This window comes from Zosterops lateralis (assembly GCF_965231275.1).
Source record: "Zosterops lateralis genome assembly, chromosome: 9".
Lineage (NCBI taxonomy): Eukaryota > Metazoa > Chordata > Aves > Passeriformes > Zosteropidae > Zosterops > Zosterops lateralis.
In genome coordinates this window covers 24,430,624-24,446,056 of record NC_139769.1, presented here as the reverse complement: position 1 = coordinate 24,446,056, position 15,433 = coordinate 24,430,624, and the positions used below count along the sequence as shown (strand labels likewise).

Here is a 15,433-nt window from a genome sequence, read left to right as displayed (position 1 = left end):
GCTGGTGACTAAACCAGCAGGAATTAATTTCTTGGGAGAACGTGCTGAAGAGTGCCCTTGTTTGAAAAAGCTGCATATCAGTTATTTCCATAAAAACAATGAAACCTCCACTGTAAAGTTGGGTATTTGAGGCCATTCCGTGGGCCCGATGACTTGAAGTTACATACAAGTATCCAACATTTGTGACACAATTAAGAAGGTCAAAGGCAGGGGAAAAGCAAGGAAGAATAATTTGGGGATGATTACTGATTTCCAGGGGGGCAAGAGGTAGATGTTTCTCAGTGCAGTGATATTTGTTTTTAGTCTTAAAAGAGATATCATAACTCATGCTAAAGTTTTGTGGTCATGTGCAGAGGCAGCTCTGCAGAGCGTGAGGTACATCATGAAGCATTAGCAAAGTTTATTCTGGAGCAGGATATAAACCCTCAGCAAAGAGGAACAGACCCTTGCCATGTTAATTGGATGGAAATCCTTCCACCTCCATCACAGTTGTCTTTTCCTGTTGGTAATTTTGGTTCAAGGAATCACAGAATATCCCAAGGTGGAAGGGACCCACAGGATTCAATTATTGAGTCCAACTCCTGGCCCAGCACAGGAGCAGGAGGTTGCATGCAGGCTTCTCCTGGAGCTGATGAGACTCCTCATTCTCCTAGGATAAACATCCCAGCTGCTGGGATTCAGATCCCATTTATATGGGCTGGAGCTGTCCCGTTGCCAGACCAGCCAAGTGGGAGCTTTGGCCGTGCTCCATATAAACAGCTCTGACTAAGCCAGCCACACTAAATTTGGAAAAGAATTAGGGGAACTCATTTTTAAACTGCCCTCGAGTATTTTATCTCCAGTTGTCCCATGTTATCATTTCATGGGAAGAGTTTCTGTTACTTAGGACCGTTTCCATCGTGTTTATTTTCAGATAGTATATTTTTATTTTCTGTAAACCAAAAGAGTTTAAAGATCCATTGAGGAACAATGGATCAAGGGTCTGTCTGCTTCTCTTCCCACCTTCAGGTAGCACTGCAATTCCTGTGTTCAGGAGAGCCCTGCAAGGCCAGATCCTCATGAGGTGCCACTCACAATCTCTTTAAATAAACTTTTTTCCTAATTTTAAGAGGGAGGAATATTTTAAATACAAAGCTCCTTTGCAACAAGTAGTGTGAAGATTGGAAGAAACAGCCAGAAATATTTGCCTCTTAATTCATGTTTTGGTTTGTCATACATATAGTCTGCACATAAAAATTACATCAGCAATGTCCTATTGCTGATGTATATGTTGTTAATTGCAGAGTTTCTTTCCCTTCAGTCATCGTGCTTTAAGCTGATCTAAGCAGTACTGACAGTGAAAAATGACACTTCAGAGGCCATTTAGTCTTAATTGAAAGACTTTGCTGAAATTACAGGTATTTCCCGTGATTGTTGCAAGTTTTTGCCCAACACCAGAATTTTATTCTTTGTCCCACTTCCTCTACAAACCTTACTGCAGGATGCAGGCAGTAGTCAAGTGAGGTGCAGTGTCCCAGAGCCCTCTCTAACAGATTAAGAGGATGATGAGAGCTGGAAAAGAAAAAGCCACTGTGCAAAACAGGGGCAAACTCTGAGCAGGAAACTCCACTGGGGCTGGGGCCAACAACATCCTACTGCTGGTTGGGACCAGGAGAAAAAAAAAAAATGCTAAAAAGATGGTTTGGGGAAACTTTGTCCTTATTTGGAGAATAAGTCTATGCCTCTGCCCAAAGCAGGCTAGTTTTTCTAAGGCTGGGATATTCTGCTCTAGCAACACTATATCCTGCTATTATACCCAAGCACATCCCATGATCGGTATGTGTTTAAAAATTCATATTAAAAGATATGGAGTCGAGATTGTCACCGGGTGCTGTCCCACAGGTAACTCTGGGAAAGCCTTACATAAATGATTAATTAACTCTGCTTCTGACATCCCTCCAGCTGAGTGGGATGACTGTGCCAACGCTGAGCTGGCTCCTCCCTGTGCCTGGAGAGGGCTCCAGGGCATCAGGTCTGTCTCCCAGTGATGGTGTGGGATTGGAATGGGGCAGCAGTGGGGCAAAAGGGGCTTCCAGTTCAGTGGAAGGCAGTGATCACATTGATGCTTATGAAGGAGAAGGTTCCAGCTCACCCCTCTGAGCTGGTTACACGAGAGTGGCTGGAATGAAAGGTGGTGTGGAAGCATTGGCATCGCCCCTGAACTTGAGGGATGTGTCTTGTTCTGCATCACACTGGAAATTCACCTGAAGAAACAGAGGAGCTTGTATGTAGGTTTGTCTTCTCATGCACCTCCATGTTAGGAAATTCGGGAGTAATTCATAGAATCCCACAATGGTTTGGGTTGGGAGGGATCCTCAAACCCATCCAGTCCCACGCCCTGCCATGGGCAGTGACACCTTCCACTAAACCAGATTTCTCCTTGCCCCTGGCCTTGAACACTTCCATGAATTCCATTTCAGGAATGCTGTGGGACAGGCCTGGTCTAGGAGTCCATATAAAGGCACTAAGAAGTCTTAGTTCAGGAATTACCATTTTTTTCTCATAGAGAAAATACGTTTTCCCCTCCCACCCCAAGCAGAACAAAATGAAATTTTGAAATCATCAAAGTTGCTTGAGATGTGAAATTTCTCTGATGTATGCTCAGAACAAACCCTTTGGCATGGAGCTCCCTAATTCCAAGAAGAAAGGGATCTCTCCAGTATCCAGGATGTTTAGAATGCTCTCATAAGCCAGGTTCTGGTTTTTGCATTGCTACAGACTCTTTCAGTCACATATATGCACATGTCTTTAATTTTAGCTTCACTTCCCTGTCTGCAAAGCACCATTATTTCTTTGGTAGGCTTAATGAGTTAATTGCTTGTAAATTGTTTTAAGATTCTCAGAAGTGAGACCTCAGTGTGTTTATTCCTGTTGCTGCTACCCATGAGATCTTGATCACAGTGAGACAATACCAGATTAATGTTTATTGCAGCATGACTGATGATATGTTTACATTAAAATAAAGATGAGACTGTAGTGCCCAAGCCGAGAAAAATCTTACATCAAGCTTTGAGTCAGCTTTAGCATCTCAATAAGTGATAAAATTGTCTCCTATGGCTGAACATTAGCCAGCGTCAGTGGTTCTCCTTGAAATCCTTTTCACCCCTTGGCTCTGGGGCAGCGTGTCCCAGGGAGAGGTAGAGAGCATCTTTTGTTAGAGAAATGGATTTGGAGAATTCTTTGCTTGCTCTTAGAAAAAAATAAGTCCCAAACCCAATGTTTTCATGGACAAATTCTCTCTGAATGCATCTCCAGGGGTTTCCTGATCTGTTCAGGAGTGGCCCTTGGTACCCTCAGGAGACCTTTGTCATGGAATCATGGAATGGTTGGGGTTAGATGGACCTTAAATCCCCTCCAATTCTACTCCCTGCCATGGGCAGGGACACTTTCCATTATCCCAGGTTGCTCCAAGCCCTGTCCTGGCCTTGGACACTTCCAGGGATCCAGGGGCAGCCACAGCTTCTCTGGGCACCCTATACCAGGGCCTCACCACCTTCATAGGGAAGAGTTCCTTCCGAATATCCCATCTAAACCTACTCTCAGTTAGCGGGAAGCCATTCCCCCTCGTCCTGTCACTCCATCCCTTCTCCAGAGTCCCCCTCCATCTTTCTTGTGGGCTCCTTTCAGGTACTGGAAGGTCACTGTTAGGTGACCCTGGAACTGCCTCTTCTCCAAAGAGAAGAATTCGAGTCACTGGTGAGAAGTGCCTTGGTTCTGTGTTACAGGTTGCGAAGCCACGTACATGAAATACATTTAAATCTCTGTTTCACCTCAGGGAAGACAGAGGCCACCATCAAGAACTTCAGCCCCCACTACCGCCGGCAGTACGCCGTGGCTTTCTGCAGGCACGTGCAGGAGGAGCTGGAGCAGCACCGCCACTCCCAGTCCCGCTTCCTGAAAACCAGGGTAGGAGTGTGAACCTGCACAGCACTCTGCATGTGCAGGTGTTGGATTTGGGTCATTTTGGTTTGGGATGGAAAAGCTGCATCTGGGTGCAGGTTTGAAGTTTTATTTTTGAAAATTCATCTTTGTTCTGGTCTTGTTTAGTTGTTTATTGTGGCACGAGGAGAACCATGACATGGGTTTCTGGTGCAAAGAGTTGGACATTTGGACAAAACTGGTTCCTTATTGCTGGTTGCAAGGTTCTGCAAAGTCTAGGGACAGAGATCATGCTTTCAGGGAAGGGAATCCTGTCATCCATGGCTAACGGTTCTCTAAAGAAGATGGCAATAATTCCCTCTGTGGAGTGAACTATGGAAAGCTGGCTTTTATTAGAGGGGAGACAAAAAGAGAGACAAAAGTCTCATTATTAGAGGAAAATGCAGAGCACCAGTCTTCAAGATTAAGAAGATAAAATTTAAAATGTTCTGAACATACTGGAAATCATGGATTTCCAACGCTCTTGAAATGAGTAGGTAAAACAGTGAGGTGGAATATCAGGAGATATGTGTCTTTCAGAAAGACACATGTTACAAAGAAATGGGAAACAATTTACTATATTATAATAAAACCCTGCTTTTCATATCAATGAAATATTTATATTATGTAGTGGAAAATGGGAGGTGGTGAGCTCCAAGTCATTCTGCAGGGGTTGGAACTAGATCTTTAACTAGATTATCCAACCCAAACCACTGTAGGATTCTCTGAGCTTGCATTCAGCATGTCAGCTGAAAGGTAAATAAATCTCTGTCTCAGAAATCTGGCAGTGTTTTGGAAGGCAGAGCTCTTCTGCTGCTTCCTCGCCTTTGCTTGTGTCTGTAGAACCTTCTGAAATCAGAGATGTTTATGACTCCAAATTGCATTTGAAGGCTCAAAAGCCCTCAGAGCAGCATTGTGGAAATGTAGAAATAAAAGCAGAACTGTGGAAATGTAGAAATAAAAGCCTCAATATGGTCAGTGGTGCAGAGGAGGAGTCTCAAATGTCACCAATTGTCCCTGTAGCCTCCAGGGGATGCTGGGACAGTTCTGTATGAAGCAGAGCTGCTGCACTTCGCTGAGGACCTGAAGAAGTGGAAGGACAGATACGTAGTGATCAAAAATGACTACACTGTGGATTGCTTTGAGACCAAAGAGGTGAGTGCTGCTTCTGCAGATCTTGTACAATCCCAGATAAACCAAAAGCAAGTGGATTTGCTGCTGCTGCTGCCTTGCCTTCAGCAATTGGAGGTGAAACCTTGTCCTTGTCAGGGTGGCTCCAGTGGAAGCTCCACAGGGATGGTTGAGGGTACAGCCAAGTGCCCTGCCTTGGCCAGATACGTCAGCAAGAACTAACAAATCCTTTTAACAGCACTTGAACCTTCCTGTGCCTGTCCCAGAACACTTCTCATCTGTAATCCCTGTAATACATCCCTGTGCTTCTGCAGTTGGATATGAAGTAGCAGGGTTTGGGTGGCTCCAGGCTGACTACAGTGGAGGTTTTTGCCTGGAACCTGCCATAGTCAAACTAGTCCTGGCTGACAAATCCAACAAATTGGGCTCAGGAGAAAATCCCATCCTTTTTCCTTCCCTTCCATCCCTGACTCCTTACCACAGCAGATGAGCACTGAGAGGATATTTTCAAACATGTTTTTTACATTTAACCATGTTTTAGGTATGACATGCCTAGGGAACATTTCCAAAATTCATCCTGACAAAAAGATTCTCCCTTTGGGCAATATCACCATGCATTAAAATCATAGAATATCCTGACTTGGAAGGGACCCACAAGGATCATGGAGTCAACTCCTGGCTTTGTCAGTGAATTGTGTATTACATGTTTTCTCTCTTCTTAAATCTCTATTTGACAATACTTCTTCTCTGTTGATTTTCCAGGCCTACCAGAAAGGAGCCAGCCCTAAATACCACGTTCTCCCTGCAGGAGGCAAAGTCCTGACTTCAGAAGAAGATTACAATTTGCTGTCTGATAAACATTTTCCAGACCCTGTTGGTGAGTCCTGCTCAAAGCTGAACTGCCAAAGCCCAGGCTCTGTTCCTTACTCTGTTCTGGGAAGGCTTTCAGGCTCCAACTTAAAATGGGGTAGCAGAAGATGCCCACAGCCCTTTTCCCAAGTTGAAGCACAGCTCCAGAGGAGATGAACAAAGCAGATGCTGTAAGCCAACACTCAGAGAAACGCTGTCTCCCTTTCTTCCCAGCATACCAGCACAAAGCTGCTGGAAGCTGTGCAGAAGCAGGGCAGGAACCACAGCACCATTGTTCCCGGGCTTTGTTAATATTCCTGGTTTATTTGTTTCCATTTTTAGATGCCAGCTGTCTGTGTTGACTCACAGCTGATAATAAGTCCCACAGAGAGGGCAGGAAGGTGGCTGCTTCTGAGTTTGTTGTTTCTGGGCCAGGAACTGCTGTGGTCCTGCCTGCCCCCAGTCCACCAAGATGGAGAAAATTCAGGCTTTACGGAAGCAGGTCTCACATTGCAGAGTCAGATTTGGAGAATGGGATGCCATATAATGAAAGGGATAAGGGCAACTTGAAGACAAGGATTTATTTTTTGAGTCCTTTAAATCCTTAGGATTTGAAAGTTAGGTGCCCTCTCATACCCTTTTCCAAGGTCAGGGTAGTCAGAGGGGCTTGGAGGTGTCCTCTGTGTGTCACCACAGCTATGCAGCAGTTGGGGTTGAGTATGTGGAGCACTCCAAGGGTGCTTGTGGGCTTCCCATGGCTCTCCCTTCAAAAAGAGCATCACTTCATCTTTATGGCCCTACTCCCCATCTGTGTGGTGCTGAAGACCCTCTGAGGTGAACCTCTTGTGTCTGGGCTCTCAATGCATGTCAGTGACTCCAGACTGGGTTTGGTCATCCCTAAATGTGCTGTCCAGCATCCCCTGTGTGCAGCAACATGGGGCAAGTGGGAGCTGGAGGTACTTGGTGCTTTCTTTGCCTCATCTGCAAGGGCTTGAAGTGACAGTTTTAAGGGCAGTTGTTTGTGGAAGTCCTGGAAACAGGGAAAACTGGTGTTCCAACACATGCTGTTCCAACACAGTTTATTTAGTGCAGTTTATTCTATAAGAAAGTGCATATACTCCTAAAAGGACTTTATGTGGAACAGACCAGATCTCCCCACTAATTTACTTACCTGCCATGAAAACCATTTCCCTAGCAGCTGCAATCCGGTGAAATAGTTTCTTTGAAATTTTGCCAAAACTATATTTTTGCCACCTTGAATACAAAGCAAGAGGCCATCAAGTTGCTGCGGTGTAACACAGAGAGGTGGTTGATGCCAGCAGAGTGTGCCCATCCCAGCCGTGTCCCCCTGCCCTCTGTGCCCAAGCACCTGGACTGGGAAGGAAATTAACCTGCTGGCAAAGGTCTGGCACAGAGGCAGCCCTGAGGAAATCTGCAGCTCTCAGACAGGTGTTTTTGTGCAGGCTCAAGTGAGGAGGCAGCTGCAGCCTTTGTTCCGCTCCCGAAGGAATTCCCGGTATACTTGTGGCAGCCCTTCTCCCGGCACAGCTACTACTGCTTCCCAGAGCCAGGGGCACAGCAACGCTTCAGCGCCGTGCTGGGGGACTGCGTGCGGCATTCCAACCACGGTGAGTGTGGGAATGGGGACTGTGTGGGACATTCCAACCATGGTGAGTGCGGGATGGGACTGCGTGCGGCATTCCAACCATGGTGAGTGCGGGATGGGACTGCGTGCGGCATTCCAACCATGGTGAGTGCGGGATGGGACTGCGTGCGGCATTCCAACCATGGTGAGTGCGGGATGGGACTGCGTGCGGCATTCCAACCATGGTGAGTGCGGGATGGGACTGCGTGCGGCATTCCAACCATGGTGAGTGCGGGATGGGACTGCGTGCGGCATTCCAACCATGGTGAGTGCGGGATGGGACTGCGTGCGGCATTCCAACCATGGTGAGTGCGGGATGGGACTGCGTGCGGCATTCCAACCATGGTGAGTGCGGGATGGGACTGCGTGCGGCATTCCAACCATGGTGAGTGCGGGATGGGACTGCGTGCGGCATTCCAACCATGGTGAGTGTGGGATGGGACTGTGTAGGACATTCCAACCACGGTGAGTGCCAGAATGGGGACTGTGTGGGACATTCCAACCACGGTGAGTGCCAGAATGGGGACTGTGTGGGACATTCTAACCACGGTGAGTGTGAGATTCATTGTCTGCACAAAGATAAATTCTAAATGTCACTTTCTGAATAGGTTAGACTAGAAAACTTTAACAAACCCTAATTTGTGACTTGCTAGGGTTATAAACGCAACTTTGCTCCCATGAAATTAGAGAAGCATTTATGAGCTGGATCCTTCAGAAAAAGAAATGCTTTCCTGATTTTCAGATAACATTTTTTCCACCAAGATACCCTCAGTTCCCCACTGGTCTACAAGGTCTTCCATGCCTTTAGTGTCACTTTGGAGTCCCATCTGCTCCTGCTGTTCTTGGTGGCAGATGAGAACACTCAGCAACTTCTCCATTAAACTCAGCTGCTTGGGTCTGAAGCCCAGGCTTGTGGGTAACTGAATTGTGAGTGCAGGGGGTGAACAGTCCCTTTTATTAACAGAAGTGGTTGCTGGTGAATTTTTTTTTAACTGTCACTTTAGTCTCCTGGTCATCAGCTTCATCCCATTGCCTGCAGACAGCTTTATCCTGCTGTCCTCCCTGGATCATTCTTGACTGCCATCTCTTTTTCCTTTGTCTCCACTGTCAAAGGCATTCCTGGTTTCCTTTAGGACTCCATTCCCATGAGGAAAACACACATGACTGCATTTCTAGAGTTTCCTAAGATGTACAGTTACTTGTGTGGTGCTCAGGACTGGTGGGTTTGAGGGGCCTTCTTCACAGGAAATGTGGGATTCCCGATCCCAATGCTATCCAGGTGGTGTACACAGCCCATTCTTAGTCCCAATGCTGTCCAGGTGCAATAAAATTCCTAATTGCATTCCCAGTGCTATCTAGGTGGTGTACAGTCCCCATTCCCAGTGCTCTCCAGGTGCTGTACAGTGCCCTGACACCCTGGACTTGGCTCCTCACTGAGGTTTGGAAAGGAGATGGGGACACAATCAAGTTTTCCTGGCACTCTATGACTTGAAGCCTCTTCATGATGTTTGGGGATTTTAATTTCTCTCCTGGAACAAGTGTAATGGGTTTGACATAGCTTTTGGCAGCCTGATTTTTTCTTAAAGTTCAGCACATCACTCTAGGGGCCAATCCTGAACTGGCAGAGGCTGGGTTTAGATGACCTAAGAGGTCTTTTCCATCTCCAAAGCCTGCATGTCTGCACTTCATTATATTTCATGTGGCTTAGCTATTGCTCATTTATGCATCTGTTCCAGGATTTATCCCTCTCAGCTTTTCCTGTGGTCCAGTTTTTATCTGACAGACAATGCCTTAAGGCTCATCCTTACTTCTGACCAATGGGACGAGAAGCAGATAAAGACAGTCTGGGTCAGGATCTACTGTTGTACCAGGAAGAGTTTTAACAGCTATCAGGGAAGGTGGAGCCCCTTTTATGTGGATTTCTTACAGTTATGTTATCCCCTGGATATCCAGGTGCTGCAAGTGGAAAAATGATCTCTGGCAAGCACCTCAGTAACCTGAACTCTGCCCTTGGAGAGAATTTTTTCCCAAGGGCTTCATATTGATTCCTATTCATTCACACATCACTGAAAAATACTAGTTTATTAATACTTTTTAAAGTCTTTTTTGCAAACACTTCTGCTGACAAAAACAGGTGTCTGAGCAATCTTAGAAAGTTGCAGCAATGTGCAGCAAAAACACTGAGTAATAAGGATTGAGGTAGAAAATTTATTTTAAAATATCTGAAAAGAGAAAAAAACTGAAAAAATCCTTCATGTTCTGATTGTGAAATATAATTTAGTGGCATAAGGAGCACAGATCAAAGCAATACTCACTCCACCTCTTCCCAAAGTGCCGAGTTCCCATTTACCAGGGCAGATTTGGCAAAGGCAGGACAAAGACAAATGTCATGATTGATCAGAAGTAGCCTTTCTGTCCCTGCTGTGATCTGCCACTCCTGGAAAGGAATGTATTGCACTGGGCTTTAGCCAAGGATTTGGAGGAGTTTGAGGCTACAGTGTGTTTTCTTTCTCCCAGGAATCAGAGTTAAACACGGAAAGCTGGAGTGAATCAGCGCTGGGAGCCGCCCTGGCATTCAGCTGCTTCCTGTACCCAGAGTCTCTCTGGTATAAATACCCAGCCCAGCCTGTGTTTCTGGGATTTCTGGGCAGAGCAAAAGTGTTGGGATTTAGTAGTGAGCACCACTGGGAAACGGCATGCAGATGTTTGAAGTGTGGGCTGCTGTGTCGTTCGCCTCTCAACTTTCCTCTTGTCTTTGTCCTTTATACTCATGGATGAGGGCTTGGTGGTTTGAGGGGACAATGATCACCTTCAGCAGCAATGGAACATGAAGATCAAATGTTTTTTGGGTTTTAATTTGTGAGGTGGTGTGGTTAGGGCTAATTAGTGAGAACACAAGTACCCAGGGAGCAGCAGAAGAACCCCAACAGCCTGGTGGGTGCAGGGGGTCCCTGGAGGGGACTGCTGACTGTCCTCTGCTGCTTCTGGGGAGCCTGTCCTTCCCAAGTGTCTCTGCAGGCCAGACCTCCAGCAGTGTAGGATTTTTAAAATTCCTCAGCTTTTTAAAGAAACTGTGCTTGAGTTTAGGTGTGTGGAGGAAGCCGTTTAGCATTTTCCTCCAAATTCCTAAGCTGCGCCTGCCAGGTTAGATTGGGGTGGCAGGCAGCATGAGATTCTTTGGTTTGCCTCATCTCCATTATCCACTTTGATCCACAGCCTGGACTTACCTGGTTCCATCTTGCTCCCTGTTTCCTCAGTGAAATGCTGAGAAATGCACACCTCAAATTTGGGGGAAATCTGCCGCTGAAATGGGCACCTAGCCCCCAATGGGGATGTTCTATTGGTCCCACAATGGCAACAGTGAGGGAAAGGCTCAAAATATTCACAGGGCTCTAATATTAGCTATTCCCCAGGTTTTAATCCTTTATGCTTGCATGCTTTGAACATCAGACTGAAGTTTCTTCTGAGTACTACTTGAATTACTTGCGGTTTTAGGAGGTCTTCTTGCTTCCTTTATGAGTTTAACTCAGTATTTGGTGCTAGAAGTGGAGAACCCACTTGGTGCTGGGACAGAGGGAAGTCTGCATGATGGGAAGGAAATGACAACTAGCTTATTCTGGAAGACACTGAGTTTCACTTCGTGATTTTATTTTTTTCATCTAGTTTGATTTCACGTCCACATCTTGACAATCACCCTCCTGACACAGGAAGCTGAGGGACTTTCAAAACCATATCCTGTCATCTTCTATTTCAACAGAAACAGCAACAAAAATTATTTTGAGCAATAAATATATCAAAGAGGTATAATAAAGAAATATATTAGTCAAGAGAGAAAGACAGAAGCTCATGCAGGGCAGATTATTTATCTCCATCTCTGACTTTCAGGGTTGCCATTATCGGTGTCTGCATTTCCTTTTTCAGCTCTGAATTTATCTGACAGTTGTTTTTCTCATAGTTATTTCTAATTTTCCTATGTTACATGTCTATAGTACCTGTATAGGATTTACCAACTCTTGGATTAGAATTCAGAATAATTCCAGGAGCACTGATAAAGGTTGAGAAGCTGACATGAAATCCTTGAGCTGAGGGATGAATGTGTCTATATATCTCTATATACAGAGCAGAGCACTTGTCAGGAGTCCAGATACCACTTGGGAAGGGTTTCTGATTCTTCATGCCACAAACAGGGTGGCCTTTCTTCCTGGAGAGAGATGAAAGGAAGGATTTTCTTGTTGCCTGTTTCCAGTGTATGTGGAGGGAGCAATTAAAGGAGAACTAGAGGAGGAAATTGCTTTTTATGACATTAAAGAAAAATGTCCTTTTGAACTGGAGTGAAAGTGAGGCCTTTTGGAAGATTTGTGTGGTAATTTGGAGTGGGAAAAAGTACAAATGGAGATAGTATTTACCGCTTCATATACTAAGGCTTGTATCTTGGCTCCTCTCAAGCAGCTGCTGTATTTGGGTTAATTAAATCCCTTTTTTGTTAATAATATAAGACCATCTGTGATCCATATGAGTGGCTGAGACTGTGGCAGTTCTTTCACCAGTAACATGAGTTCCAAATAGACTTTCAAACTGATGTGTAAACATCCATGGGCATATTAACGTTGTCATAACAGACAAAGCTATTTGATGAGGCTTGTGGGGTGTTAAAAAAAAACCACTAAAACTTGCAGGACGTGATATAGATTTTTTTATATATATATAATTTAGAATATTTTGCTTGAAATAAGATTATTTCTCCTCTTTCTAGGATGTTTTTCCTCTATAGCATGAGTTCATTCAGTCAGCATAGCTTTTGCCTTTCCTGCCAGCCTGGTTTCCTACACTGTGGTGAGGATTTTCAGTCTGTAGTAGTGACATACATTCTGAAACATCAAGATGATGAATGTGCTAAAATCATAATTGCCGTTACATTCTTCCTATCTCCCTCACCTCAGGCTGATTATCTTCTTCTTACATACTACCAAGCATGGGGTGGTGCAGGGGAGCCACTGCCCTGAGCCCACAACCCCAGCCTGTTTTAGGAGCTGTGAAGACTCATTTGTGCAGAGTAAGGTGATGTTCAGGCTCTAGCTTCAAAGTTCTGCAGCAGAGAAATCACAGAATCACAGAATCATGGAATGGTTTGGGTGGGAAGGAACCTCCTACCATGGGCAGGGACACCTTCCACTATCCCAGGTTGCTCCAAGCCCTGTCCAGCCTGGCCTGGGACACTTCCAGGGATCCAGGGGCAGCCACAGCTTCTCTGGGCACCCTGTGCCAGGGCCTGCCCACCCTCACAGGGAACAATTCCTTCCCAGTCTCCCATCTAACCCTGTCCTCTGACAGTGGGAAGCCATTCCTCCCTGTCCTGTCACTCCATCCCTTGTCCAGAGTCCCTCTCCAGCTCTCTTGGAGCCCCTGTAGCTACTGAAAGGACACAATAAAGTCACCCTAGAGCCTTTTCTTCTCCAAATTCCCACCTGCTCCAGGAATATAGTCACTGGTTTGGAAAGTACTTGGAAAATCTCAGAAACATATGTTACTGTGATCCTTTGTGTGTGTTTCTGCAGTGTTCATTAATTTTTTTTAGACAATGAAACCCATAGCTGCTGGTCTCCTCACTGGAGGTTCATTGTGCCCTCTATAGTGCTGCCTGTGAACAGCTTTAATCTGGGTGCTGTGTGCTGATAACCAAACAGTTAACACTGCTCAGTGTTGGTTTGGTGGCCACAGAAGGAACTTGTGCTGCAAAGCTCTATTTGCTATAAATACAGAGTGTTCTTACAGGGCTGTATCATGTTTGGAAGTGACCTCATCTAGCTTCTGTTGGTGGTTAGCAGCTTCACACCACATGCTCTGTGGATAATGTATGTGCCAGCACACTGCTTGCAGGAGATCCCCAGAGCTGGGAGGTTGATGCCTCGCAGGCCAAGAGCACCATATATATTTCACTTTGTTCTATTTGGATGCTAACAACACAGGACAGCATTTTGTGAGGGTAAAATGTGTGTCCTTTTATTTAGAAGGTCATTTTCAGCTGTGCTGAAGCCATGTCCCAAGCCCCAGGTAACCTCCCTTTTCCTGAGGTGCAGTTCCTGAGCTTTCCTCATCTCCCCACGTCTTCCTTTTCTTACCTGCCATCCTGGTGGGTTGGGACCATTGCTTATTTTTTGGAGACAGAATTTCCACAGTTTAGTTTTGTTGGAGTTGATGGCCATGGCCTTTTTACCAGCTGGCTGTGGTATCTAAAAAGTCCATCTAAAAGATATCGCGTGATGGAGCTCACATGAGCTCTTAGGAAGGGAAATATTTTTTTATCATGCTCATTTATTTTTATTTGAAGGGTGTCCCCTAATTGTGGTGCTGGAAGGTTGGCAGTGATTCCTTCCCTGCAGGAATGTCTCTTGTTCCCTGATGGTCTCCAGCTGCCTCCACACCAAATCCTTGGGGGTTGGCAGAGTGGGAGCACTATCTTTGAAGTGCCAGTAGCACTATCCTATCTCTTTAGCTGGTTTGGGGTTATGTATTTTCCTTTATTTTTACCAACTTTTGTTTTAAAAGAACAAATTTTTAAATTTACAATTTTTAAAATAAATTTTTAAATTAAAAAAACAACCAGTTAGAAATTGATTATTTTTTAAATTACAGAGTGTGTATAGTGGAAAGCAGGGAAAAAGCAAGTCTAAATGTATACAAAAGAAACAGATGCCAAGGTGAGAGGGGAATGACTTGGAAGGATGAGAAAATTGGGAAAATGTAATTTGTATTTCTTAGCATGAAATCTGTTCTCTGAGGGCAGTAGTGTCTAGTGGAAATAAGAAGGGGTGGAAGTGCCAGCTTTTGAGACTGCCCTTCAAATTCCAAATATTTCTTTATCTGCCTCCTACTATTTATTTTTAACATCATAAGAAGGAAGGCCCTGCCCCAATACCTGTACTGAGATATTTGTGTCCCAGGAAAAGGCTCTATAAATAAAGTGACCAAGGGTTACAAGAGATGCTTTGGTACTGCCTTCACCAGAGCCAGCTCTCCATCAAATAGATGAGGAAGCAAGAAAATAATATTGTGAGATCACCTAAAATCAAATGCAGTTTTTACTCATTTATCATATTCCAAAAACTAATAGTAAGTGACATTCTCCTCCTCAGTGAAAGGCCACCAGCCTGGGCTCCTTGGTCATCTTTATTGGCTTCCAGTGATTGTTATCCTGCCTTCTCCACTCTTTTTCCAAAGCCTGTTGCTTTGAATGATTTGAGGGGATATTAGTGGGCCCTGCTGTCTTAGGGAACTAAAAAGTCATGAGTTTTTTCTATGAGTTGTGAATGTCTTGTGTTGGGAAGAGACATCTGAGAGAACTTCAGTTCCTGAGCTCTGTGGGCCTTGACATGATCATCTCCTACAAAAACAGCCATCACTGGGTGCCACATTGCTTTAATACAAATCAGTTACCTGCAGGAAGAATTCCAGGTTCATATAAATTATATTCCCTGCATGCAGAATCTGGCTGGGAAGCTGCAGGAAGCAGATGAAGCCAGGATGGATTGCTCCTGAGTTTTGGTGGTCACATGAAGGGCGTTATGTCAGAGTCAGCATTTCTGTAATTAAAACTTGTGCTCTGTGAGCTCAGACTTCTGGATTCTGGTTTAACACTTGTTCAGCTACATCTCTGGGCCTCAGCCTCGTGTGAAATGTCAGCCAAAAGGCTGAGGTTATTCTTTGTGGTGGAGCTCACTTTGGTAAAGCACTTTATCCACAGTCAGTATACTCCTTCACTGTTACAGGATTGCACTGAGTTCAGCCATTAACCCAGCCATGTTCACCAATAAACCATGTCCCCAAGTGGCACCAGTGACAGTTACTGTTCAG

The 15,433-nt window shown here is 45.0% G+C and overlaps 1 protein-coding gene across 1 annotated transcript in view; it reads left to right on the top strand.

Moving 5' to 3' along the window:
* The window catches only part of NIBAN1 (niban apoptosis regulator 1), a 56,207-nt gene that overhangs the window by 22,920 nt on the left and 17,854 nt on the right, over positions 1 to 15,433 (top strand). The window contains exons 2-5 of the mRNA XM_083867895.1: positions 3,815 to 3,945; positions 4,981 to 5,112; positions 5,851 to 5,965; positions 7,401 to 7,565. Of these exons, the coding sequence (XP_083724021.1) occupies positions 3,815 to 3,945; positions 4,981 to 5,112; positions 5,851 to 5,965; positions 7,401 to 7,565 (543 nt within the window). The remainder of the gene's footprint in view (positions 1 to 3,814; positions 3,946 to 4,980; positions 5,113 to 5,850; positions 5,966 to 7,400; positions 7,566 to 15,433) is intronic.